Raw genomic sequence first — 26,963 nt, 5'->3', positions numbered from 1 at the left:
TCCAATAGCGAGTTGTCAGTGTGTACAACGAAATACGCCCTCGTGTGGTACAGACTTTCCAGTGTATTTATTCTGGTACAGACTAGTCTAATCGCAGAGGGGTGAATACAATAAAAAGCCTATTCAGTTCTCAGTTCTTGCTGTTGGGAATGACCAGGGGTCGATTTCACAAAGCAATAAAATTCATCGCCAGACAAAATATCCAGTTACCATATAGCGATCTGGTTCGGGGGGGGGGGGGGGTATTTTATTAGCAGGCAGCTTCACATTGATGTTCTAACATCAATTTATGTGAAGCTATTCTGCTCGCAACAGTATAGTTGTGATCAACTCCTGTGAAACCTTCGCTGCTAAAATAGCCATGTGACATCAAAATTTGCTTTGCATTTGCAGGAAGTATGAATGAAATAAAAATTTTCCTATGCACTGTTCTTGTACAAGTAGAATATAGAACAGTTAACCTCACAAAACAAAAGCTTCACAACTGTGTAAATATCCAACCGCATGCCTCAGGCACAATCATTAGTTCTTAATTAAGTTGATAAAGAACAACCCCATGGTCAATATTGTCATAGCTTACAAACAATATGCTAATTGCCTGAACAGCTGTAAAGATCCATCACGGCTGTGTACCAACCACTCCGAAAGTTTTGTGTCTACAAAATGAATGAAGACGGCAATATTGTTTTAACTACATATAGTATTTTGGAAGTTGGTTGACGGAGTAATAATTAATATGAAATCACACAAGTAAAAACAAAAGGCCAAATCTTTTAGCTAATGGACAGTTGCTGGGGAAATGTACAGGGATTCAAAGTTAATTAAATGTATTCAAATTATTTGGAAGAAACCCAAGTATCCTTGTCCAATAACTTCAGGATTACACAACTTTAAAACATGAATTAAAGACTTTTTAAAGCCACTGTACACGTTTGGTAATTGTTAAAGACCAGTGTTCTCACTTGGTATATCCCATCATAACAAAAAAATAACAAGCCTGTGAAAATTTTGGCTCAATTGGTCATCGTTGATGCGAGAAAATTATGAAAGAAAAAACACCCTTGTTGGACGAATTTGTATGCTCTCGCAGATAGGAACAAAAGACTTCTAGCTAGAAGTCTTCTATTATTTTAGTGAGAAATTACCTCTTTCTCAAAAAATAGTACTTCAGAGGGGGTCGTTTCTCACAATGTTTTATACTATCAACAGCTCTCTATCACTCATTACCAAGTAAGTTTTTAAGTTAATATTTGTTTTGAGTAATTTCAATACGTGTACCTTCCCTTTAAGACCCTTTTAATGCTACCCTTTTTAAAGTTTTAGAAATAAGGCAGAGAAGAAACAGCTACAACTATTCAGACCTTTGTTTACACAGCAGAATTCGGTTCTTTTTAAGTTGAAAACTTCTTTTACTCTTATACTGCATCCATGTTTTAAGAACTCAAATAATTGAATTTAATACTGTTTCAGGCCTTAAATTTGGAATACTCAATCTAAGACTTAAACAACAAAAAATTAAGACACGCAGAAACTCGACCTGACAAATGCTCTCATGTGTTGGGTATCTCGGCTTACCAGCTTGGTCAGACGACAAACACGGCCCAAGAAAATAGAAGCAAGCCACAATGTATTAACTCAAGGCAATTTATTCAGTCATTCTTTTTTTTTTGGCTTCTTTTAAAATAAACTTTTTTACATTCTAGCATAAGCTGATTACTTTACATACAGATAGTTATATGTTGATAAATGCTGTTTGTAACTAGCTCTTTTTTTCTTTTTTTCTTTCTTTTTTCTTAATAAGACACCAAAGATATGCAAACTGGGGCGTGTCTGCATCCAAAGAACCAAAGCTTTACAACTAGTCATGGGTCCTAAAAGAGAACACCAACAATAAATAGCAAATTCTCAAACGTCTGGTATTATTACATATGCCATAATTAATACTCTAGACTCCCCCCCCCCCCCCCCCCCTCATTAGAAAGGACAGCACCATACAAATATAATTCCAAACTGTTTTTCGTCTGCGGCAAAAAAACAACACAAATTGTCATCAAGATCATAAAAACCTACACAGTGCCTCAGCAACAAATTAACAGTTTGGTTGTTAAATTTGTTCGTAAAAAAAAAATGGACTAAAATTAAGGTGTGAAGAGCAATTTACATTGATTAAAGGACTTTAAAAAACCAAGTTAATTTTGCCACTGAATTGTATTTTTCTTTTAGATTAGAAAATATAAATTGGTCGATGACTTAATTCAGCACCACGGTAACAAAAATAAGAAATCAACGTCTTTGGGATATCCCTTGTAAAATAAACAAGGAGTTAAAATGAGAGACCAAAAGAAAACGAAGAAAGAATGCAAATTGAAGTGGACGTTTACAGTACTGAATACAAAATAGGGAAACTTAACCCCAATATATAGGGCAGGATATTAATGGGTCAGTTAACGAAGAAGGGTAATAATGATTCTTAATCGAAGGCTCTTGACTAAAACTAGCAAGTATGAACAAGTTCTACACTTCAGGGCAGCTCCACAATTGTCATGACGGTGCTCCTCCCACCCCCCAACACTCTCAAAGCAAACAAAAGAGGGAACAGACCCCACAAACGATGTTGATATAGACCTTTTCGAAAATACCATTGCGCAAGCTCAGACTGTTAAATGAGGTGCATTGTGGGATAGATATGGATCAAATCTGGATACCAACTAGACCACAATGCACCTAATTCCAAGCTTTACACGCGCGCACCAGTATTTGCGAAAAGGTCTATTGGCAAAGTCACATCACTGCTGCATTTGCTGTTCCAGGGCAAAACAGGGCAAAACTCGAAAAATGGTATGGGATGAAAATGTAACAAGAATTTTGAATTTCAAAAAAGGCCCTCAAATTACCCAGAAATGATGTTATTATAAGAAACAAAATATTTAAAGTTAAGCTGTTTGACATTGAAGGCACCCCCCCCCCAACCACCAAAATAAGACATTTCGTTTCCAGTAGCAGAGGGCGCTGTTGCAAATGTGTGGATTTGACTATTGCTTGCATTATATTCTTTCTACTTTAATCCGGTTTCCGATTTATTTGCCCTAAGAATTTTGTTTATTTAATAAGCCTGAAAAGCCTATAGCAAGTGTACATCCCTTGTCCCGTGTCAGCCCTTGTGCTCCATTAAAGGTCACTACTATTGTCCATGAGCCAAGTCTCATGCTGCCAATTGTTATCGATATTTGTATGGGTGGGGTTGGGTTGGTGGATGGGAGGGAGCTAGGCCCTATTTCATGGCTCTGCTTACTGTTCTGCGCTTACGATCACCATTCTCCGCTTGCAGGGCAATTTCTGCGCTAGCTGTGTAAGCGTAGAATTCCTAGTAACATGGATAACGCACGCGCACGAGCCAAAATTCCCTGCTTACCCGTGAGATACGCTTGACGTAAGCGTGGAATTCCCTGCTTCCGTAAGCGCAAATTCTTTGCTTATGGTAAGCAGAGCCATGAAATTGGGCCCTGTTGAATCCGTTTGTCAAATATGATAGTCTGCCATTTTAAAAGGCAAATAATTCAGTAACAATTGTTACAAGAACGGCAAATTCTAACCCTTCAGGAAGAATTTAGGTCAATCAGATTTCTGGGCTCATCACTTTTTACTTTAGTCTTTTCTGTAAGCTGCCATTGGTGTAGCAACAAAGTTTTATAAAATAAAATGCAAGTAACTGTCCATCCATTCTATAACTCAGTCACAGGGATGTTTTACGTCCTATTCCGTACGACCATCCAAGCCACGATTTAAAAACAAATTCACACCGGCTCATCACAAATAAAATAAAAACTTACAATGTACGGTAGATCTCAGTTTTGAAAAAACAACTACTAGTTCAAAGAATTGGCACATAATTAAAAGGATGCTAAAGTCGTCATCGAATTTTGGTTTGTGACTGAAGCATATAAGCACACACTTGTTTGGTCGTCAATCTATCTGACAGTATCAAACAATCTCAGGAACTTTCAAATCCATTTGTGCGTAGTCAATTTTATTTGGCTCACAAGATTTTACAAATGATACTGATCCCCAAACGCTGATGCATTACGTTGCAAAGTCCAGTGGCTATAACTGTCGAACAAAGAACTTGTTAAAGGCACTGGACACTATTGGAATTACTTAAAATAATTGTTAGCATAAAAACTTACTTGGTAACGAGCAATGGAGAGCTGTTGATAGTAAACATTGTTAGAAACGGCTCCCTCTGAAGTATTACATGTAGTTTTGTGAAAGAGATAATTTCTCACTCAAAAACATAAAACACTTCAGCTGAAGCCTTTTATTATGCATCTGAAAGCACCCAAAGTAACGCAACAAGAGCGTTTTTTCTTTCATTATTTTCTTGCAAGTTCGATGACCCATTGAGGCCAAGTGTTCACAGATTTGTTATTTTATGCATATCTTGGGATACACCGAGTGAGAATGCTGGTCTCTGACAATTTACCAAACCTGTCTAGTGCCTTTAAGTTATTCTCACAGATTTCTCAGCAAGGGAATGGTCTGACACTAAGAAATCAAACGGTAGGACCATGGTAAGAACTCTCACTCTATTGACGGAGACGATAAACTAAAATGATTTCTTATTGATGCACACTTAAAGTGTCTGCTGAGAATAAGTCACAATAAATATCTATTCACAGCCAAGCCTCTTTTCCCTGCACAGATTTGAAGGACAGCATTTTTTTAGTATGTACAATCAGAGGGCAATTCATCGGTATATATATTTTTTTACCCCATTGATTTTGATTCAATCGTGATTTTGCATCTTTCCTCATCCAACCCGATCCAATCTAGAAATACACATCACAAGCTCAATGATTCAGTACTGTCTGAGTCAACTTGTGATTCACTGAGTGATTTCACACAGTATTTCACAAAAGTGATTCACTGCAAAAACCCCAAATAATGGCTTGCTCAAGCATTGAAAAAACTTTCTCATGATTAAACCAAGTCAGCACTTCTCAGACAGATTTTCACTGATTCCACAAAACTCGTTCAAACATTTCAGAAACTTCAATGAGTTATTCACTGATAAGTGATTTCACAAAGCCTGCTCCAGGCACAGTGATTAATAAGCAATTTTCACTGAGTGAGTTCACAGAATGAGTCTTTCACCCATAGATTTCACAGGATGTTGCACACTGAATGGTCTCATACAGACTGCCCCAGTGATAAAAGAACTTCATGAGGGGTTTCACTGATAGATTTCATTTTCACTGAGTGATTTCACACAGCCCGCATCAAACAGAGTAACCACTCAGTGATTTTTACAGAGTGACTTCACTGAATGTTTATTTCCACTGATAGATTCACAGAGCATCTTTTCTTTTTTCACCGAGTGATACCGCACAGCCTGCTTTAAACAACAGACTTAATCAGTGATTTTTACAGAGTGACTTCACTGAAAGAGTATTTCCACATATTCCTTTTCACCGATTGGTTTCAGACAGCCTGCTCCAAACACTTCATCAGTTGCTCGATGCTCCTAGCAAGCACATCCACAAAGTTCTGCTGCCTCAACGTCGAGTTTGACAACCTTCTGACAGGCTCTTTAGAGTCAGCGACTGCTACACTCGCGGTACTGGTGGATGGCACGTCTTGACTCGGCGTCTCATTCCTCGCTTCCTGTTTCTCTTTTTTGGGGGACTTTGGTCTCTCACTCTCTGCCGTCTTGGCGTCCGACAAGAAAGTCTTATCCCCTTCAGCATCCGATGACGGCTGCTTACCCTCTTCCACTGTGTCCTCTTCCACACCTTCTTGATCACTGCCATCATGAGGGCTGGCAGAATCTCTCGTCTTCTTCTGCTCGGCTTCGTCAGTCTTCGACGTGGTGACTTCATCAGGTTGCGTCTTCTCTTGGTCTTTGGTGGAAGCTTTGGGAGAATTCCTCTCTTCTTTCTCGGCACCTTCGGGACTCAACTTGATTTTCTTCCTGGGGACGGCCTCCGAGTCAGTATCTTTGATAACAGGAGATGCCAATAAATATTATCAAGCTGCGAAGATGTATAAACCTTTCTGATTTACTTCTTCATGAATCGTAATTTACAAATACTATCAATTAAAAAACGATTCCGAGAAGCGGAGTGTTTCTCAAAGTCTAAATGACAACACGAAACACATACAAACAAGCAAACACATACAAACAAGCAAACCCATAAGTAATTCATATTTCAGAGTAAGTAAACTTAACATCAAAACAATGAACATCGCGTTGGAAATTCACCAACAAAAAAATAATAATAATAAATCAGTTTTAATTACAAACAAATTAAAATAACTTAAAAAATGTAAAAAGTCAGCCCAAAATTATTGCCCCCAAAAGAACAGTTTTTTTGTCAGAAGATGATCAGAGCATACTGATCTTTTCATAAAATCCCCAACTCAATTAGAGATTATCATTACATAGTGTTACCACAAACCGTACTATATCCTATTTCCACCATGCAAAATTTGAAATCTTACAGAATCTATAGAATTTAGTAACTTCGCAACAGTAATACAAATTTTTAAATGCTTTAAAAAAAAAAATGAAAACCACCCAAGGCTCGTCCCAATTACCTCGATCACTCTCCTCACCGTTGACCTCCTCCTTCTCAGTGACCTCTGGTTCCGACCTTTGAACTCTACTGACCTCGGCTAGCCTGGCTTCTCTGTCTCTTCTGCAGGCTGCGAGGATGTGTTGGAGGGCTGGTGGGAAGTGGGGATTCATGGCCCGAGGGGGCACCACAGAGAACATCAAGAGAAGGGCACGGATATCCTGAAACACAGAAGAGAACAAATAAATTAATGCAGGCTTTAAAACTAAAAGTATACACATAATATGAACTGGCGGTGAGCTAATGAGAGTTTATCCACCCCCCCCCCCCCCCCCGCGACTTTGTGTGACCAGAACAAGGAAATAGGTCCCTCTTCTATTCACTCAAAGGCCCAAGGGAGGATAAACGTGCACTAGTGGCCTAATTATGCCAGTCCATATATGTTTTATAACACACCTCGGTTTGAATATGAAAAAGGAAAAGAAACTTTTCAGGTTTTTTAAAACTAAAATGATATATTCAACAGTTACCCCATGAGCAATTAAACTACAAGCAACTCAACAATTAAAGGAACGCTTTAAGTTTCCCCGGATTCAGTTTTTTCAAGTTGCGGTTCATTGTTCACATCACAAGAGGCCGCTGTAACCATTAATTTTTTTTTATAGTATGTAGACCATTAAATAAGACTATACCTGCCCTACAACATGGCGTCTGTGAGTGTGTGGGTGCTCGCGGGTATGCGTGCATGTGCTATTGAAATCAACCCGAGAATGCTGCGTGCTTAATTGATATGCAGGCTCTTAAACGCGCATACGGTCTGCCCTACAACATGGCGACTTTCATAGCAACAAAGGGGTTATTCGATACGGTCTATTGGCCAGTTCTGGAACTATTTCCCACAAATAATGAGCGCGCGTTGTCTAGACGCGCATCTAGTGGTGAGCACTTATCTGATTCACCTGATGCAACATTCCAGTGAGGTACTTACCCCATTGAGTTTCCACTTATCTCATGCACTAGCCTCTATTAGTTAACACCTGATGCAACATTCCAGTGAGGTACTTACCCCATTGAGTTTCCACTTATCTCATGCACTAGCCTCTATTAGTTAACACCTGATGCAACGTTACAGTGAGGTACTTACCCCATTGAGTTTCCACTTATCTCATGCACTAGCCTCTATTAGTTAACACCTGATGCAATGTTACAGTGAGGTACTTACCCCATTGAGTTTCCACTTATCTCATGCACTAGCCTCTATTAGTTAACACCTGATGCAACGTTACAGTGAGGTACTTACCCCATTGAGTTTCCACTTATCTCATGCACTAGCCTCTATTAGTTAACACCTGATGCAATGTTACAGTGAGGTACTTACCCCATTGAGTTTATAAGCCATGAGCTTGAGTTCATCTTGTTTGTAGCGATCAACGTCCTCAGTCTCCCCAAGTATGCCACAGATGATGGAGTCTACCACCGACTCCCACGTATTGCACAGGATTTGTTTGTACACCTGTCGCAACAAGAACCAGATCATAAGTCATCTTAGGTCAACAAATCTACTTCAGCAGAAAAGGCTGCTTAGCAATTTCATTTGCTTAACGAAAAAATAGCAGGGAATCTGTCACCACTAGTATATTTTATCTTTTGGTATATTTTTATTAATATTATCACCTTGTGATTGAAAGGTCAAATCACATGACAATTTACAAGAAAAAAATATCAACATCTAAGTAGACAACAACTAAACAATAATTATAAATTGGAAAATATCCAAGAAAAATGTAAAAGAACAAGAAAAAGGAAAGTATACACATTGCACATACATGCAGATTCGTCTTACAATGAACAAGTTAAAGTGACATATAAGTATGCATACAAGTAATCATCGTTATAATGAACAAGATTAGATAAAGTGAAATATAGGTGTGTCTACACAAAGTGCAACACTTCTATACAATCAAACCAATTGCTAGTGGCCACAAATGGATTCTATCGTGACCAAAACTATTGTCACAATGTCCTCAATCTATTATTACTCCATCCAGATAATCAGATGGTGGCCACTGAATAAAGACCAACTTAAAGGCAGTGGACACTATTGGTAGTTACTCAAAATAATTATTACCTCTCGGGAGAGGTTGATAGTATAAAACATTGTTAGAAACAGCTCCCTCTGAAGTGACGTAGTTTTAGAGAAAGAAGTAATTTTCCACGAATTTGATTTTGAGACCTCAGGTTTAGAATTTGAGGTCTCGAAATCAACCATCTAAGCGAACACAACTTCGTGTGACAAGGGTGTTTTTTCTTTCACTATTATCTTGCAACTTCGACGACCAATTGAGTTCAAATTTTCAAAAGGTTGGTTTTTTATGCATATGATGAGGTACACCAAGTGAGAAGACTGGTCTTTGTCAATTACCAATAGTGTCCACTGCCTTTAACTTTAAGTAACCTAACCCAAAACATTACACAACAATGGTGACAAACAGCAAAGTTAACAACATCAGTATGACCACAAAATGCAATATTATCAATCCTCAAGTTGAAGAAAGCACTCATTTCAAAGTTGTTACACACACAGCATTTCATTACAGGAAAAAGCAATGATCTGTACAGTGGGGAAAGGAACACAATTTAAAACAATAATTTTGATGCAGATCTGAAAGAAATTTTTTATACAAAATGAATACCACATAATGCAACAAAATACAACAAGAAGTGGCACAGAATGCAAATGGAAAAGTTACATCAGCTGGATTCAAAGCACAAAAACAGCCAAACAAATACAACATGCAATCAAAAAAGGAACAGAATATGATACAAAGCTACAGAATACACTGCTTATTCCACTGTACAGTAGCTTACATTGCAACATTCTCATATTGTGACATCGCTTCATCAAAGAAATGGAATCCATAGGAAAATACAGAATACTATTAAAAAATACTCTGCAGAACACTCTCAGAATACTCCAACAGAATACTCTGAAGACTACTGTACAGAATACTCTACAGACTTCTCTACATAATATTCCACAGAATACTCTACATGATACTCTAAGAGAATAATTGATCAGAATACTCTAACAGAGAATCATACAAAATATTCTAGCAGAATACTCAAATAGAATATTCTAACAGAATACTTTCACAGAATACTCTAATAGAAAATTCTACAGAATACTCTAATAGAATATTATACAGAAAACTCTAATAGATTATCCTACAGAATACTCTACAGAATACTCTAAAGAGCACTCTACAGAATAACACCACAGAATACACCACAGAATACACCACAGAATATTCTACTCACCTTAGGGAAGAATATACAGAAGAATGAGTTGATGTCTGGGTTGTTGAAGGATGTCCTCTCATCTAGTAGGATGCCATCCACATAGTCATGGAATGTATGAAGGCTACATAGAAGCTGCACACCAGTCTTATCGCTTCCCTGTCAGGAATTGACAGGAGAAAAACAGAATCAAGACAAAGCAGACATGGACTCTCAAATACCGTTAGTCAGTTTTCATTCAGATATTACCAGTGAAACAGAAGCCCCAACAACTGTAAATGAATGCATTTGCCTTCAAGTCTCATCATTTTCAAGCCGACAAATGTGCGCTCACACAGTGCAATTTTGCTCATGTAATTGAGTCGGTACTTTATATAGAAGAAGAAGCACTTTACCAAGTGTGTGTGGTATCTTAAAGTCTGATACTTAATGGTAAGGATACGTTTAGATTTTAATCACAAGACTAAAACCAAAAATTAAGTCTCCAAGGAACAAGTAACTTAACATTTTGAATAATTATTATCTCATATAGAAGCAACACATGATGAGCAAGCCCCTGAAGTCAAAAGAGTCAGCTACAATCCCAGCCCTATCTCCCAGGGCCCCCGCCCCCTGGCTGGCCTCCCGCCCCCTGGCCGCTGTTCAATAGTGGCTCTCTTACGGGTAGGTACACTATTGGTAGTTGTCAAAGACCAGTGTTTTCACTTGGTGTATCCCATCATAACCATAAAATAACAAGCCTGTGAAAATTTGGGCTCAATTGGTCATCAAAGTTGCAAGAAAAAACACCATTGTTTGACAAATTTGTGTGCTTTCAGATAGGAATTAAAGACTTCTAGCTAGAAGTAATTTACTATTTAATTGAGAAATTACCTCTTTCTCAAAAACTACGATTCTTCAGAGGGACTCTTTTCACACAATGTTTTATACTATCAACAGCTCTCCAATGCTCGTTACCAAGTAAATTTATAAGTTAATATTTGTTTTGAGTAATTACCAAATGCGTATCTTCCTTTTAAGCTGGAAATAACAACATTGAGTGGGAAGGGGGGTGGGGGGAAGGTGTGTGCTTTGTCACCAAAAGCAAATACATTATTGAAATGATTTTGAAGGTTTGCATGGTGAAGGTACAAGGAAGTGACACCGTGTGTGACACCTTGAGAAGAACCGGAGATATCAGTTATAGAGCGTCGCTGCAGCATAAATGGTAGAGTGAGAGATGACGCGTGTTCCATCAATCAAATGACAAGGATTTGTGTGTATGGTATAAAAAGTGTGTTATTAACTATACCTCAGAATGGTAGATGAGTTTCCACAGCTTGGCAAACCAGTCAAGCTGAAGGGGTACACCTTCCAGCGCCACCAAACCACCTGAAATAAATAATAACACAAATAATAATCAAACTCAAGAGCAATCTATCTATAACCAAACAAATTTGGAGGCGCTGGGGAAAAAAAAACTTTTAAAAAGCTAACACTACATGTACAATAGATAATCTAAGTATACAGGGGATGTAATTCAGAGCACATTAAAGAGAGATGTGCACACTAACAAAAACAAGTGGTTAAACACAATATATATAGACCATGTGACCTTTGTTTACAATAAGTGTGACCTTGTACAAGTATTCTGGCAGGCACTGTACTACACTGGTCCTATGGGAAAGTTGACATTTTGTGTCATAATTTTCACATAAAGCCAAGAGTTATGAAAGTAAAAGCTGGACAAGTTTTGAGATGTGCGCCCTTTCATCATATCAAAAGTTGATAAGAATTAGAAAGTGCAATCTCCATAAAATATAAGATTTTATATTTTCTTCCATTGAGCTGTGTACAAATCGTGCCTGCTGGAAGTCCAGGCTCTGTGGCTCTTTTGTAAACATGTGATGTCACAGGTCACATCGTCTTTAACCAGTCATAAGGAATGCTGAACACTGTTTTAAAGGGTCTATGTAACTTTTGTAGGACAAAAAACACAATGTCCACAGATTTACACTAAACTTTCACAGTTTGAAGATAATGATAGTAGAAAGCTTCCCTGAAAATATTACGTGTTGAGGTGCTATAGTTTTTGGGAAATGAGTAAAACAATGTCATGAAAATAATTTTCGTCTCATGAGACGAAAATTATCTTAATCATTTACAAACGTATTTTCATGACAATGTTTTACTCATTTCTCAAAAACTACAGCATCTCAGTGAGTAAAACTTGAAGGGAAGCTTTCCACTATCATTATCTTCAAACCCTGTAAGTTCAATGTAAATCTATGGACATTTTGAAAAAGTACCCAAATCCTTTAAGAATGCTTTTGAAATTAAAATATTACAAACAGCCAATATGCACACACGGACGTTGAAGCAGATGATCCAAAGAACAGTTAAATACTGCTGCAGCCGATTTCACAAAACGCTAGGATTAATGTAATCCTATCTCGACTTAGGATGGATTCAAAGTATCCTAATGTCTACGGTTACGGAACTTAACAAGTCCTAAGATTAATCTTAAGTTTGGGAGAGTTTGGTGAAAATCGATGACTGGAGTGTAGCTGACAAACTACGTCACTTCAGAGAAGACCAATCAAAACACTGCAATAGAGCTCTTGCATAACACGAAACGCAACAGGGACACTACCTCACGCGCCGTTTTTACGCACAAAGAACAACTATCGTCCAATCATTTGACTCCTTTGACCCCAGTGAGGGCGCTTTTTGCAAGAGGTCTATCGAAAGCTTACGTCACTGCAAGTTTATCTACTGAAATCACTGGGCCTGTAATACCAGTGTAAGTCTACAGGGGGCCAGTCTAACTGACTACTACTTACTGAGGTTGATGGTATCCTCTGTGAAGAGGTTGACGTTGAGGGCAGTATGACAAAGCGTCTCTACGAGCTGATGATATGGTAGGAAGTACTCCCTCAATGCTGCGTCATACGCTGGATCCGAACCCTGTTAATGTACATACAAACAATTTTAACCGCTATTTTTTTAATTTTATCGTATATCTTTTTCCCTCCAACTGTCTGACCATTCCATATCATCCATGAAGTTTGGGATGATAGATGCACTATGCCCGCCTGCCTACAATACAATGCTGTGTGATGAATACATCTACATAGTACACAGTTAACCCTCCTACTTACAGACCATTGTTAAAAAGGGGCTCAAAGGTCAAAGGGCTCAAAGGTCAAATTCGATTTTGATGTGCTCCCATTTTCCAATAGATAGAGTCTTTATGAAAACAGACAAAAGTTACAAGTCTTTAAACTCACTTTGAAATGGTGCAAAATTTTATTTGATATTCAATTTGTAACAAGACATCATCGCACATCAACAACAAACAAATAGGTACAACTCAAAGAGGAATTTTAGCACCAGTCAAAAGTTCAAGTTCAATGCCGTTTTGAATGAATATCAAACATATTCAAGAATGAACTAAAAATTCTCAGCACAAAAATGTCCAGATCCTTTTTCAAATTGCACATGTGAGGGTAAATACTTGAAATTGGTTCCCCATTTGCATCCGAACTCCAGACTTGAAATGACCCACGGCATTCACAGCAATTGACGTGGTGCCCTGAGCTTTTATTGAGTCGCCCTTTGCAAAGTGTCAATACAAATTAACATTATCCTCATAGATGAGCCCCCTTATCGGGTGAAAACTGCAGTGCCGAGCCAAGAGCAAAGTTTAAGACCTGGAATTCCATCTATTGGAAAATGAGTAAATCACAACACTGAATTTGACCTTGGAGCCCCCTGGTTCAAACCCTTACATGAGACGTCTCCAGTTGGCTGGGATGAAGGAACATCTGAAGCTCAGGTCTTAGAGGTCTGATGCTGGTCTTGTTCGGGGCAGGCTTTGGCATACGTCTTGGGAAGTACGGACCTGTGGACACTGATACATGCAACCAAAAATACAGGTTTGATATGAATATTATAATAACAATGCAATCATTTTAGAGTGAGTAAGGTCACAAAGTTTCTGCCTATAATTTGAAAAAGGGCAACCATAACACCATCAAATTAAATGGCGATATAAAACGTATGCTAACATTTAACATTTGTCTGAAGTCTGAAAAACAACAGAAAATATATATGAATATTTATTAAAATAACCCTCCGATCCTACTGACTTATCAATCAATATCATTGACTGTAATTTGGGATGATAAATAAACTACGCAGCCTGCAATATGACATCATTTGGTGAACAACACGCGTACACAGTACACAGTCAACCCTTGAACTGTCTGACCATTCAATATCATCCACTATGGTTTTAAATGATAGATAAACTATGCCAGCTAGCAATATAATATCATGTGGTGAATGCATCTCAACAGTACACAGTCAACCCTCCTACTATCCGACCATTCAAGACCATCCACAATAATATTTGCCAGTCTGCATTATAACATCCTGTGTTAAATGCACCTACACAGTAAACTGTCAATAAACAGTGTGGGGGAAAAAAAATGTGAAAAAAGAAATATGACAAAAATTTGCTTTAAATCTGAGATTTCGCAGGTCTGAAAATTTGGATTTGGCAGTAAACTTACATGGGATGTTATTTGTCTGAAAGTGGTGATGAGCGTGCAGGATGATGGGTACCAGTCTTTGCACACATTCCCTTGGGTAGAGGGTTACCAGTTCATTCAGTAGAGCTGCAAATCAATAGCAATAAAATGCAGAATAAATAAACTTTTCAAAACTCCATGATCTGGTAGATGACAAAAACTAGGAGCTGCCGTCGATTTCACAAAACTCTTCCTAACTTAAGACTAATCTTAGGACTTAGGACGAGTCCCAACCCTGCACTGTAGCATGCAGACCTTAAGATTAATCCTAAGTTTGGACGAGTTACTCGTCCTAACTCGAGATAAGACGAGTCCTAACTCTTTGTGAAATCGACGGCAGATACAATAATAAATACATACACATGGAGTAGGAATTAGGGACAGCTCAATTCAACCTCCAAGTCACAACAACGAAAGCAAAGTTAACAATCTTTCCTGATCTCGTTGCCCATAGAAATCGTTGCAATGTGATCCCGCCAAATTTCTGTAACTAATTTGTTGGAGGCTGTTTTTATCACATCTTGCTTAAACAATTTGTGTAGTACTTGCCTTAAAGAAGAAGAGCATTTTACTATCGCATATCATTCATGTCGTTTTTACAAAATTGCGCAGGACCTTTAATCAATAGTGCCTTTTAAAATTTTTGTATCTGCTTGTTTTCAGAAATTGGATTGTTCAGATTTTTCAAGATTATCATGACATGGTGTTACTGCAAACCTTATTATATTGACCCAATTCACCTGACGTCATCATCAGAGTAATCTTGGTTGCGCTATATTGGTGGGCAATGTCACTGTGCGTTTTTCAGTGAAGTGCGCATTTTAGGCGACGCGGCGTTTACAAGTAAACCTATTGACCACCAAAATGGTGAGTGTGGCACAGTCGGGGGGTCAATATAAGATTTTTCAAGTTTTTTATCGGTTAAAAATCGTGACGATTTAAATTCAATTGGAACGATTGACAGGAATGCGAATCACTCCCAATCAGGTAGTGACACTTTACCACACAAGTCTCTTGACATTTGTACGCTCGGTCTCATCCACAGCAAGGTCAACTTACCAAGACTTTCTTTCCTGACATTATCCGGTGTGTAGCAGTTGAGTAATGTCAACAACTTCTGGGCAAATTCCAACCGCTCCTGCCACTGTAGTAACGACTGCTTCACATCTGTCAAAACACAATTGTTTATAATCTGAGCTTATAAAATGACCCCTTGCATATGATGTATTATTCTTAGGCACCATATTAAAACTTTCCCCGGACAACTTGTGGATGGGTTTTCCCGAAACCATTTGGGAACAACTGCTGGCTCTCAGTAGATAGCAAATCTAAAGTGTGTGCGGTTTTACCAACATTAAACAAATGGCGCATAGAACTTTCCTGAAAACATTTCCTGGAGTTTATACAGAATGCACTATATTTTGTTGAGGGATAACAAATTAGCTCCGGGAAAACTTTTCCTCAAGTTATCCGGGAAAAGTTAAGATAAAGTGCCTTATTACTCTATCCTATCTAGAATAGAGGCTAAACATGTGTTGGTGGTGTTGACGGAGTGTTTCTTTCCTCGCCTTCCACCTCGAGGAGCCCTGTTTGAATCCTGTCTGGGGCTAAGTTGGACTGAGTGGATTAAGTTTTGAGCCCCTACCAGCCTGAGTGGGTTTTCCCCTGGAATAATTCTATAGGGTTTCTAGTGAATGGAATGGAATCTTTTCTTGTAAAGAGAAGTTCTCAAAACAAAATGATACTTGAATGGGTACCTGCGAGGGTAGAGGTTGATATTGTGTTTGAAAAAGCCATAGGAGCGTCACGGCAGCTCAGGGCTGTGTACTCCCCAGGAAGCTGTGAAAGGTTAAAGGAATACTTTTGGCCCAATGACCAGGGCACTAATGTAAAGCGCATTGATATGTTATTGTAAAACGTGCTACTTAAAGTCACCTGGAAGTGGTATTTTTTCAAAATAAAGCTTTTGTCACTAATATATGTGTTTTGATGAGTGGAATGTGAATAAACAGTTAACTAAGGTTTTAAAAAATCAGTTCTTATGTTATTTACAAATTTAAGAGTAGACCCCGACCCGAGAGGGCGCTGTTCGTGACGTCAATCGAGGCAGACTTTGCCTGTAATGCGTAGAGTAAACACAATTGCAAAGGACATGTACAGATCAAGTCGTGAGTTTGTACGTTTAAAAAAAAAATTGTTTTGTTTTTTTCCGGCAATGCCGACCAGGTGTATTGCTGCTGAAAGCAGAAAAACACTTTTTGAAATGTACCAACTCACGTCTTGGACGTACATGTACTTTGCACGTGTGTTTACTATACGCATTGCAGGCAAAGTCTGCCTCGATTGACGTCACAAAAGGGTAGGCGGAGTCAGCCCCCCAAACAACTTTATGTATTTTTTTAAACATATAAATCGAGACAAACAATTACTAAAAAAATTGTTTTATTGTTCGTAAGCATATACTCTTATGTTTGAAAGAAAAAAATTCTATTTCCAGGTGACTTTAATAACTAGTTATTATCATTACTGCACTACCCCAAACCTCCTCAGCCAAAGAGCGTAAGAAGAACAAGTGACTGTACATTGTCTGATTACCTACCCTTTCTATCTCTGTATTTGACGGCACATTGTAGAGTCAATAGCGTGATAGAGAGAAGCTCAACCAGATCTCCAGTGACATGGCAGGCCGTTGCCTCCTGGTACATCATGTGAAGTGTGTTGAATGCCTGCAAATCAACAAGAAGAAATCAACCATGTTGGAAAGACTACACAAAATGCACACAAGGCCTGAAGGCCACTTCAAGGTGTGGGCTACAATTTTTTTTTTCCAGAGGCCGTTGCCACCTACTCCTAGGGCTAAAACAGGGTTACCCCTTTTACAGTCCAAACAGATGTATGTAGGCTTGGGTATCATCAGTGCGAAGCCCGGCCAGTAGCGCAGAAAGCACTACCTCCCCAATTTTACGTGGCAAGTGTCAAGACCGGGATTCAAACCTACACTCTGTTGGCGCCAGATATTTCATGGGTTAGGGCAAGGCCCCAAATATTTTATGGGTTAGGGCAAGGCGCCAGATACTTCATGGGTTAGCGCAAGGCGCCAGATATTTCATGGGTTAGGGCAAGGCCCCAGATACTTCATGGGTTAGGGCAAGGCGCCAGATACTTCATGGGTTAGGGCAAGGCGCCAGATACTTCATGGGTTAGGGCAAGGCGCCAGATATTTCATGGGTTAAGGCAAGGCGGCTTTTTTGAGAAAGAAGTAATTTTCCACGAATTTGATTTTGAGGCCTCAGATTTAGAATTTGAGGTCTCGAAATCAACCATCTGAAAGCACACAACTTCGTGTGACAAGGGTATTTTTTCTTTCGTTATTATCTCACAACTTCGACGACCAATTGAGCTCAAACTTTCACAGGTTTGTTATTTTATGCATATGTTGATATACACCAAGTGAGAAGACTGGTCTTTGACAATTACCAATAGTGTCCAGGGTCTTTAAGTCTCTTGTTCAGTGGTGGGCAATAAATCAAGGCAATCCACCAAGGGCGAGTGGATCAACAAAATTTGTCTTGTTTAATTATGGGCCATTATTGCTGTAGTGGAGCCAGGTTTCCAAAATGGCCTTTTGACTGTGTTCTTTCTCTACAACATTTGATACTCCTCATCATTTACTATGTCTCAGATCAATGCACTGGGTGGCACAAAGTATTTTGCTCAGAGTGCTGGGCAAAAATTGTGAGTCCAGCTACAACACTGGTTAAGATGCAACTCAGCACTTTGAGACATCTTCTCATGAGTCAAAGAGATTGTTGTTGATACTTACATCCGCCAGTCTGCTGAGCCCATGGTATGTGATGACGCCCAGTCTGTCTTCATCATTCTCTAGTAACACGCGGAACGCACTGCCAAGAACAAACATCAGACACTCAACATTAAAGTACAATTTAAAACTTGCCATGGTGGAAATACAATCCAGCAATTAAGACATGTAGATGTTAAACTTGCATTGGGGATATAAGAATATTCTATTTGGTTTAACCCATCATCGAAGTGTGTTACCACTGTATACTCAGTTCTTTCCCGAGTTCTGTGTAAAAAATCACAGGCATATTACTCGTGTGGGATTTGAACCTTTGACCTTTGCAATTCTAGAGCAGCGTCATACCAACTAGACCACTGAGATTGCCCGGTTCGAATCCAGCAAGGTTTGCTGTAACACCATGTACCATGCCGTAATGGCATCCTAATTTATCTGCGTCACATTTCTACTTATTACTACTATATATTTATTGTTCTACTCATCTATTTGATCAGCAATGAAACCAAATTATGAGTTTGGGTAGGAAGTGCCTGGTTTTGGCATGGAGTGACACAAACAGCCTAAATTAAAGAAGCAATCCTTAAAATGAGCTGTTTATCATACAGAAGCCATCTTGCTCTTTTCCCCTAGGTACACTATCCATTATTACACTATTTCTGTGACGTCACTCTATTGTTGAAAGTGTTGATTATTTTTTACGAATCTACACTTTACTGTAGATTCGTATTCGTTACGACACTTAAGTGTAGATTCGTAACATAATCTACAGTTGAGTGTTCATTACAAACTTAAGTAGGCCTAAATAGTTCAACTTGAAAATTACTGTTTTTCCAAACTGAAAGATAGCATGAAGTGCAACAAAACATACTCTAAAGTGTAGATTCGTAAATACAATGTACTCGCCTTCGGCTCGTACATTCTATTCACAAATCTACACTTTCTCGTCCATTCTCCTCAACAGAATACCGATTCTAAGTACACGAAAAAGGCGCCAAACTATTTCTTTCCTCGCAGCTTCATTCTAGTTACACTTCAAAAAGCTGTCAAGCTAGTTACACTTCAAAAAGCTGTTCAGCCAAGAGGCCATCCAATGCATAATGTTCATAACTGGTTCCCTGCATATTTTTTGTTACTAAGCACCATTTTCTGATTGACAGCTTGATGAAATTGGGCAAGTAAACCATAGTCAAGTGATTAGACTGCAGGACTTGCAATGCGGTTGTGGGTTCGAATCCCTCAAGCTAACCGCTGCTTTCACTATGACTAGATCAAGTATTGTGGTCTAGTTACTGAATATAATCATATACGTTGAAGTAGAAACCAATGTTAGAATGAGAGAGAACGGCTGATGCCAGAATGCTGTTTATTTACCCCTATGGGACTTTGCTGAGTTCCCATGAAAGGAAGATCATCTCAACAAATAAATAACCAAATTGGGCCCAGTTTTCTGTTATTTGTGTCTGACCTGATAAGGGTTGTCCAACAGGAGCTTCTTTCCAGGCATTCCAGGTAACACTTGAGCGTCATTCTCTTAAATTCCTGGATCTGAGCACTCTCCTCGCTCGTTATATCTGGCTGGCGGGACACAAACAGCTTCATCATGCGGAACAGCTCATCCACTACCTGAATGTCAGAAAGAGAAAGTTCGATACTGACGTCTCAGTTACAAAGAAAACGGACTTTGAAGAGAAGAAAATAACCTACAAGGGAAACTGACTGAAGAAAGATATTGGCAATATAGGGGGACCACCACTATTAGGGCTAGTCAACTCAGTTGATAGAACATCAGCCAATTTATCCGTAGGTCCCAGTTCACATCCCGCTTTGATCAAGCTATTATGTTCTACCCACAATTAGCTATTAAGCTCAGGAACTTCAATGCAAAGTTCCTAACCACATTAGCAGGGAAGTATATTAACAGACCCCTTGCATTCACTGTGAACCAACAACAAAAGACAAGACACACATAAAGGTGCCATGCAAAACTCTAAGCAAGTGACCTCAAAGAGGGCGCTGTTCAAGTTGGTCACATCATGCCCAAGGGGAGTCCTTTGTTGGCAAAGACCCCTACTTCCCCAAACAGCCCTCAGTTCTTATCATAGGGTATTACACAGCCCAAAATGCCACTATCCCAAATAACTTTCAGTTCTTACCATAGGGTACTGGCTAGCATATGGCGTGAGAAACCTGAATGCCCATTGCATGTTCTGATGAACAGCAAGAGCTCTAGCAAACTGTGGCGACTGTTGACAGCAGAGACGTAGGAGTCCGTAGTAGGCCGGCAACATGATCCTGTTGAACATCACCACCTCCTGGTCGTCATGATCCGCTCTGAAGCACAAAGAAAAATGGGAAAAGGAATTAGTGGAAGGGTTGAACATAACCTATAGACCATGTAAGTCATGCATGTATTCAAACATTTTGGGACCACTTTAGTCCAACGTACACTGCTTTGTCGCATAAAGAAAACAAACCCACACACTTTTTGGGGTCCAAATGTTCGAATTGCTCAGTCAATGAACACCAATGTCATATGTGACTACTGTCTGCCACACTCATCATTTGGGAGTCAAATTGCACATGAAATCATGGTAAGCAGTTAAACACCAACTACTCTGTACCAACAAGAAGACACTTAATACTAACCCCCGAAGCCGTTGCTACATTCTTCCGTAGCTCCTGTTATAGGCAGTGGACACTATTGGTAATTGTCAAAGACTAGCCTACACAGTTGGTGTATCTCAACATATGCATTAAATAACAAACCTGTGAAAATTTGAGCCCAATAGGTCATCAAAGTTGCGAGATAATAATGAAAGAAGAAAACACCCTTGTCACACGAAGTTGTGTGCGCTTAGATGGTTGATTTTGAGACCTCAAGTTATAAACCTGAGGTCTCGAAATCAAATTTGTGAAAAATTACTTCTTTCTCGAAAACTATGTCACTTTAGAGGGAGCCGATTCTCACAATGTTTTATACCACCAACCTCTCCCCATTACTCGTCACCAAGAAAGGTTTTATGCTAATAAATATTTTGAGTAATTACCAATAGTGTCCACTGCCTTTAATGTATATGGGAACCAAGAGTACCCACTCCTCAGACTACAGAGACAGTTGATATGTCAAACGGTTCAGGGTAAGCTTTTGATGGGCAAACCCTAGTTCAATTATGCCACACACATTAATTCAAAATTGCGTTTAGGCTTTCCAAGTCTCTGACATAGCAACTGTCTCTATAGTCAGAGGAATTCAAATTCTAGCGTTAAGTTGTGACTAAGCAAGACATTACTTAAATCTAACTCACAAAAGGCTACAAGGTTAAAAACACAGAGCGAGGGCAATAGACAAGCACCCCTAGGAAGGTTACAGAATTGGTAAGAAACAAAAATTGTTAAGATCACAGATTTACATAAAACTTACACGGTCTAATGATGATGACAGTAGAAAACATCCCTTGAAATATTTCTGTCTGAAATGTCATATTTGATGAGGAATAAATAATCTAATTTTGCGTTTGGAGTTTATCGTACAGTGAGCGTTTTATTCATTTTTGTTTTGGCATCGATGCAATGCAAAATTTGTAATCGTTTTTTTCACTAAACTTGTACAGGTTTGTCAGTTAATGTGTATTGTGCTTACACTGCCAGCATCAGTTTGGATTTTGACTTAAAGCCATTGGACCCTTTCGGTAAACAGTATTATCCAAGTCCCACACTTCGTGTATCACAACTTATATATAAAACAACAAACCTGTGAAAATTTAGGCTCAATCGGTCATCGGAGTCGGGAGAAAAAAACGGGAAAACCCACTCTTGTTTTCGCGCGTTTCGCCGTGTCATGACATGTGTTTAAAATAAATCCGTAATTCTCGCTAACGACAATTTATATTGTTTTACCGTTTTCTCAAAAAGTAAAGCATTTCATGGACTAATATTTCAAGAGAAGTCTTTCACCATTACCTTCTGTAAACCCTGTAAATTATTTGTAAATCTGTGAACTTTTTTTGTTTTTTCTGTACCGAAAGGGTCCAATGGCTTTAAGGATCCTGCCAACGAGTTACAAAGGTAAATGTAAATGAAGGCAGCACTTACAGGATGTAGTTGTACGGCAGGTGTTTGACTACAGTTGGATTGCTGATGATCAACTCTACATTCTCAGGAACGTCCACGCAGGCATTGTACCAGAACTGGAGCATAGCCTGGGCAATCGGGAAAGAACAAAGGCGTAAATAGAATGAGCCATTGCAAACTGCTTAACAACCTAAAGGACCTTTGGTATAAATGTAAAAATAGTTAATGGCGTGGCATTTCGACTCTAGACTCTAGCAGAGTCTTTCACGAAGGATAAAGACTCTGCTAGGGTCCAAACGTCAAGACCAAAATTAATGGTCTTACGTTTAACTACTTTTCACCAAATGGAAAGGTAACGATCCAGTTTTTGGTCAATAGACCTTATGCAATGCATCATCCCGCTACCAACTTAGAGGTAAGCCAATGATGACACAATGGAAACGCAAAGCTGTGCATGCGCAAAACACAGAATGAGCCATTGGCAACCTCCGTTTAACCTCCATTTTATTAAGGAAGAAATTTCATGCTAAGCAAATTGTTGTGCTTACAGGCTTTATGAAATTGGGCCCAGGGCTTCACAAGGCTCATTCCTGAGTTATGGCTAGTTGACTTTTCACAATCCTCCCTAACATACCTGTTTATTGTGGTTGCATGGTATAGGAGGCTCAGACAACTTGGGCTGGTAAAGGTTCCAAAGATCCATGAAATACTGGGAAAACTGTCCACAGAAAGAGCAATATCAAAAAATATGTTAATAACTGTGTCTGTTAGGTGATTCTCCACTAAGGCTAAGTGTGGATTCTTCTGCTTACCATGAATGTCAATTGTTCCCTTACAGAGCCAGGGAAGTTACACTTGGGTTTAAGCAACTGTTAACAGTGGTATTTTGCACATTATGATCATCTTTGACATACAGATTCCTTGCTTATCTGTGAAACAAATTTGCTTCAGCGAAAATTTTTCTGCCATCTTACTAAGATTTTCTTACAGTAAGCAGAATTGAAGGGAAAATCGTATATAGTACGGACAGAGTTACACCAAGTGGAAGTCTGGCTCCCTGACTTACCATTCTCTTCTCTATCCTACTGATGATACAGTGACTGAGAACAGAGAAGTAAGCAACCAGCTTGGTGGTCCCATGGATAGATGCATCTAAGGATAGATAATAATAAAACATAAGAACTCTGGGGTTTACTTTGATTTGTACTTTGATAAAATACCATTATTTTAAAATCATTGAAAAACACAAAAAAGGTGAATGGGGCAGAACAAAATTGATAACTTTAAGCTATTATAGACTTACTCACTTATCCTAGCAGGTAGATCAAGTGTCGTACAATACAAATAAACAAGTAATAACTACAACGTTCTAAACAGATCTGAATATTTTGGGCGGTTGTTCTAAAGTTTGAGCCAGTGCAGCCAGAAGAACCATGGCCAACTGCTTTCAAGGAATATGGCTTGCAAAGCGTTTAGACATCTTTGAGTTTGCTTTGTCTGCAAATCTTAGAAAAGAATCTTTAAGACTCTTAATGACCCCTCCCTCCTCACGCTGTTCCACTCTGACACACATCAATGCACCAACATTCCATGTAAAAATTAATTTTGCGAGACTTAATTTACCAATGGCGGAAAACCCCCCAAATACAAAAAAACTTCAGGATTATTTTGAACTGGTTCAAAACAACACAATAAGGTCTCCATCGACTGTGGCATTTCTTTTGCCCAAACTGTGAGACACATAAAAGGTTTGACTTACCAACATAATGCCTTGCCCTCGGCAGGTGTTTGAGTAGGATTGAGTAGATCTGCTGAAGGATTACCACGGCTTCTGGATTCAACTAAACAAAAATTGACCGAATAAATAAATGTAATCCAAAGCAAATTTTACGTAATAGTACAACAAAAAGAACAATGACATTTAGTGTTAAAACAGCATTACCTTGTCACCTCCAAACTCGGAACATATTAATCATGTCAAATTTGCAGTAAATTTGTTATTGTGCAACCTTAAAATTACTTCAAATTTAGGCAGTCGGTTTTCCTTGTGGTTTATTAGTCAATAAAAAGTCGCACCCCCTTTAAGGTAATCCCTCTCCTGCTGCTTCACAGGCTGTATCTAAAACTTGGATGTGATCCCTAGCTATACATAAGGCAGTTAACGACTAAATGGCTTCGGAATGGCACCCCAAACAAATATATTGACAAATTAGAATGGCCATCAACATTGGGCTGGACAGCTTAGTTGGTAGAGCGCTGGCATGTTAACCTGGTGGTTTCAGGTTCAAGTCTGGATCAATTTGTCTTTGTTCGACGCAAAATCAAATTTTTTTTTAGTCTTTTGCACAATTCCTCTACCTAACTTCTCTCAAGTGCGCATTTTTGGACAAGTAAACCAAGTCCGACTACTCCCAATGACTTACTCTAATCTCCTTCTGTGGACTATGAACTGACCGAGCTGAGCGGAAGGACTGTCTGAAGTGAGCGTCAGGAACCAAGGAGATCAACAAAAAGGCAGCGGCTGGTGACAAGAGAAAGGTATCATTGATGAAATGGATTAAACTTATTCATGCTTAAAGGTGAGGTCATATATTGGTAACTACTCCAACAATTAACGTCCATAAAGAATGACTTGGTGAGAAGTACTACAGCTGGTAATATAGCTTTTCAACAAAAATGTCAACAAAAATCCTTTTATTTGAACACTTGGCTCATTAAATTTCGTTCAAAAAATGAATGCTCTGTTGAATAAGCATTCAATATCAAAAACAAAACCGTCATTTCGGCAAAGAAGGTATGGAAGGATTTGAGAGGAAAAGGGTTCAGGCAACTGTTCAAATCAAAACTGAAAACAGATGAGAAAGGTAGACCTGAACTCCACTCAAGTTTAGACACTACCCTACTCCATGTGCCCAGAATACACAGTTCAGGTGACAATACATTCCAGTAACATGCGACTCTGGAGTGAGCTTTTACAGTGCATCCGCTACTCCCCAAGCTTGGATGCTTCTAAGAAGGCTCTAAAAACACATCTTTTTGAACAATGACTTTATACTAAGCTGTTTTCTTTGTTTTTATTCAGACTCTGTTCAGCACTGTGTAACCAGTTTTGAATGAGCCGAAGAGTAGTGGGGTCAGAGTTGAAGAGTCTCACTTACCATTCCTAACTCTGACATTATTATGGGCCAGTAGGAAATGCTCCACCCACGTCTTGACCCCCTGGAGCACCCAATGATGAGCCAGCTTATTCCTGGGGGTTTGAGCGGCCAACCAATCCAGAACTTGAATCGGGTTGAACTCCGACACCTAGGATGTGTACAAGAAAGAACAAAATGCAGTTTATTATGACTTCAGGACAAATGTCGAGCATTTCCTTCCTGAATCCTTTCTCATAGGACTTGGAAAAGTCATGTTGTATACAATACTTAGCACACAGCAATGTTATAGGTAAAACACAAATAATATAAAACAACAAAGATCAACAAACCACCGAATAAACAAAATAGTTAAAAAATGCTTCTCACAAAAGATGAAATTTGGGAGTGATTTTTAAAGATTGAATAGTTTTTGAGGTCCGGGTGTGAAAAGGTAGCTAGTTTCATGTACATGATGCAACAGTAATAATGACCTATACTGAATAAATCTAAATAGCTTACCTCCCATATTCTCTGGAGTATGATGGGTGTAAATGGAGGTACACCTGGTGGTCCTCCTGCCGTCTCTACCAACATGGACAGGATCTTGAAGAAGGGCTGGCCAGCCTAGTAACAAACAACAATACAAGTATGACACCACATCACAAATCTCTATAGACCGTATTGAATATGACGTCACCGTTCAAATATCTGACCTACAAGATGGCATCTGTGCGAGTGTGCGTGTATGTGTGTGTGCGTGCAGTAGAAACCAAACCGGGAATGTTGCATGTTGTGCTTCGATGACGTACGCGTTTAAACGCCCTTACAGTTTGTCCTACAAGATGGCAACTTTTCGTAGCAAAAAGGAGTTATTCAATACGGTCTATTACAAAAAACATTCCCCAAAGTTTCACATTTAAAAAAAAGATTAAAAAAAAAAAAATTAAAAAAAATCCCTGTAACAAATACGATTGATGAAAAAAACTAGGCCCAACTTTTCAGAACTGCTTAAGCAACAAATAGAGCTACACAGTTTTTTTTTGCTGAGCAAAAATGAGCAGGATACCAGTCACACATGAAACACGATGAATGATATTTTGGTTGGTGACCCTATTCTGCTAAGCATAATGTGCCGAAGCAGCTCTATGAAACTGGGCCTTGTTAAGTTGACATTTTAAATAATATTGACGTCTTACATAGCGCACGCATCTACCAACAAGGTACTCGAGGCACTTTAGCGTATACACTTATACACAAAGAGAGGTTACTGAAAGCTATGACTTCTAAGAACCAATTATGTAGCATCCTATATGGGTTTACAGGGCGATCAGCAGCCACAGCCAGGAACACCAGGGGAATACCCTTCTCTTTTCGGTAAGTGCACTGGGACCATGGTTTTACGTCCAAATAAATAATAACCTCAAAGTCTACTAACTACTAACTACTCTGTTAAAAAAAAAAAGCAAAAAAAAAAAACCCTAAATAAAACCAT

General features: G+C 38.9%; 1 protein-coding gene across 4 annotated transcripts in view; it reads right to left on the bottom strand.

Annotated features, from left to right (window-relative positions):
• Nucleotides 1–4,434: 4,434 nt before the first annotated feature.
• Nucleotides 4,435–26,963, bottom strand: part of LOC117291457 (ubiquitin carboxyl-terminal hydrolase 34-like) — an 85,169-nt gene continuing 62,640 nt past the window's right edge. For all 4 annotated transcript variants that reach the window (XM_033773157.1, XM_033773177.1, XM_033773187.1 and 1 more), the window contains exons 57-76: nucleotides 25,991–26,095; nucleotides 25,493–25,640; nucleotides 24,758–24,855; nucleotides 24,094–24,175; nucleotides 23,401–23,486; nucleotides 22,969–23,052; nucleotides 22,356–22,462; nucleotides 20,417–20,594; nucleotides 19,729–19,886; nucleotides 18,267–18,345; nucleotides 17,043–17,169; nucleotides 15,503–15,610; nucleotides 14,426–14,530; nucleotides 13,640–13,761; nucleotides 12,692–12,815; nucleotides 11,161–11,240; nucleotides 9,891–10,028; nucleotides 7,951–8,085; nucleotides 6,595–6,793; nucleotides 4,435–5,993 (exon numbers count right to left, since the gene is read on the bottom strand). In XM_033773157.1, the coding sequence (XP_033629048.1) occupies nucleotides 5,479–5,993; nucleotides 6,595–6,793; nucleotides 7,951–8,085; nucleotides 9,891–10,028; nucleotides 11,161–11,240; nucleotides 12,692–12,815; nucleotides 13,640–13,761; nucleotides 14,426–14,530; nucleotides 15,503–15,610; nucleotides 17,043–17,169; nucleotides 18,267–18,345; nucleotides 19,729–19,886; nucleotides 20,417–20,594; nucleotides 22,356–22,462; nucleotides 22,969–23,052; nucleotides 23,401–23,486; nucleotides 24,094–24,175; nucleotides 24,758–24,855; nucleotides 25,493–25,640; nucleotides 25,991–26,095 (2,778 nt within the window). In that variant the 3' untranslated portion in view covers nucleotides 4,435–5,478. The remainder of the gene's footprint in view (nucleotides 5,994–6,594; nucleotides 6,794–7,950; nucleotides 8,086–9,890; nucleotides 10,029–11,160; nucleotides 11,241–12,691; nucleotides 12,816–13,639; nucleotides 13,762–14,425; nucleotides 14,531–15,502; nucleotides 15,611–17,042; nucleotides 17,170–18,266; nucleotides 18,346–19,728; nucleotides 19,887–20,416; nucleotides 20,595–22,355; nucleotides 22,463–22,968; nucleotides 23,053–23,400; nucleotides 23,487–24,093; nucleotides 24,176–24,757; nucleotides 24,856–25,492; nucleotides 25,641–25,990; nucleotides 26,096–26,963) is intronic.

This window comes from Asterias rubens, chromosome 1 (genome assembly GCF_902459465.1).
Source record: "Asterias rubens chromosome 1, eAstRub1.3, whole genome shotgun sequence".
NCBI classification, from domain to species: domain Eukaryota; kingdom Metazoa; phylum Echinodermata; class Asteroidea; order Forcipulatida; family Asteriidae; genus Asterias; species Asterias rubens.
This window is presented reverse-complemented; position numbering and strand designations above follow the sequence as displayed.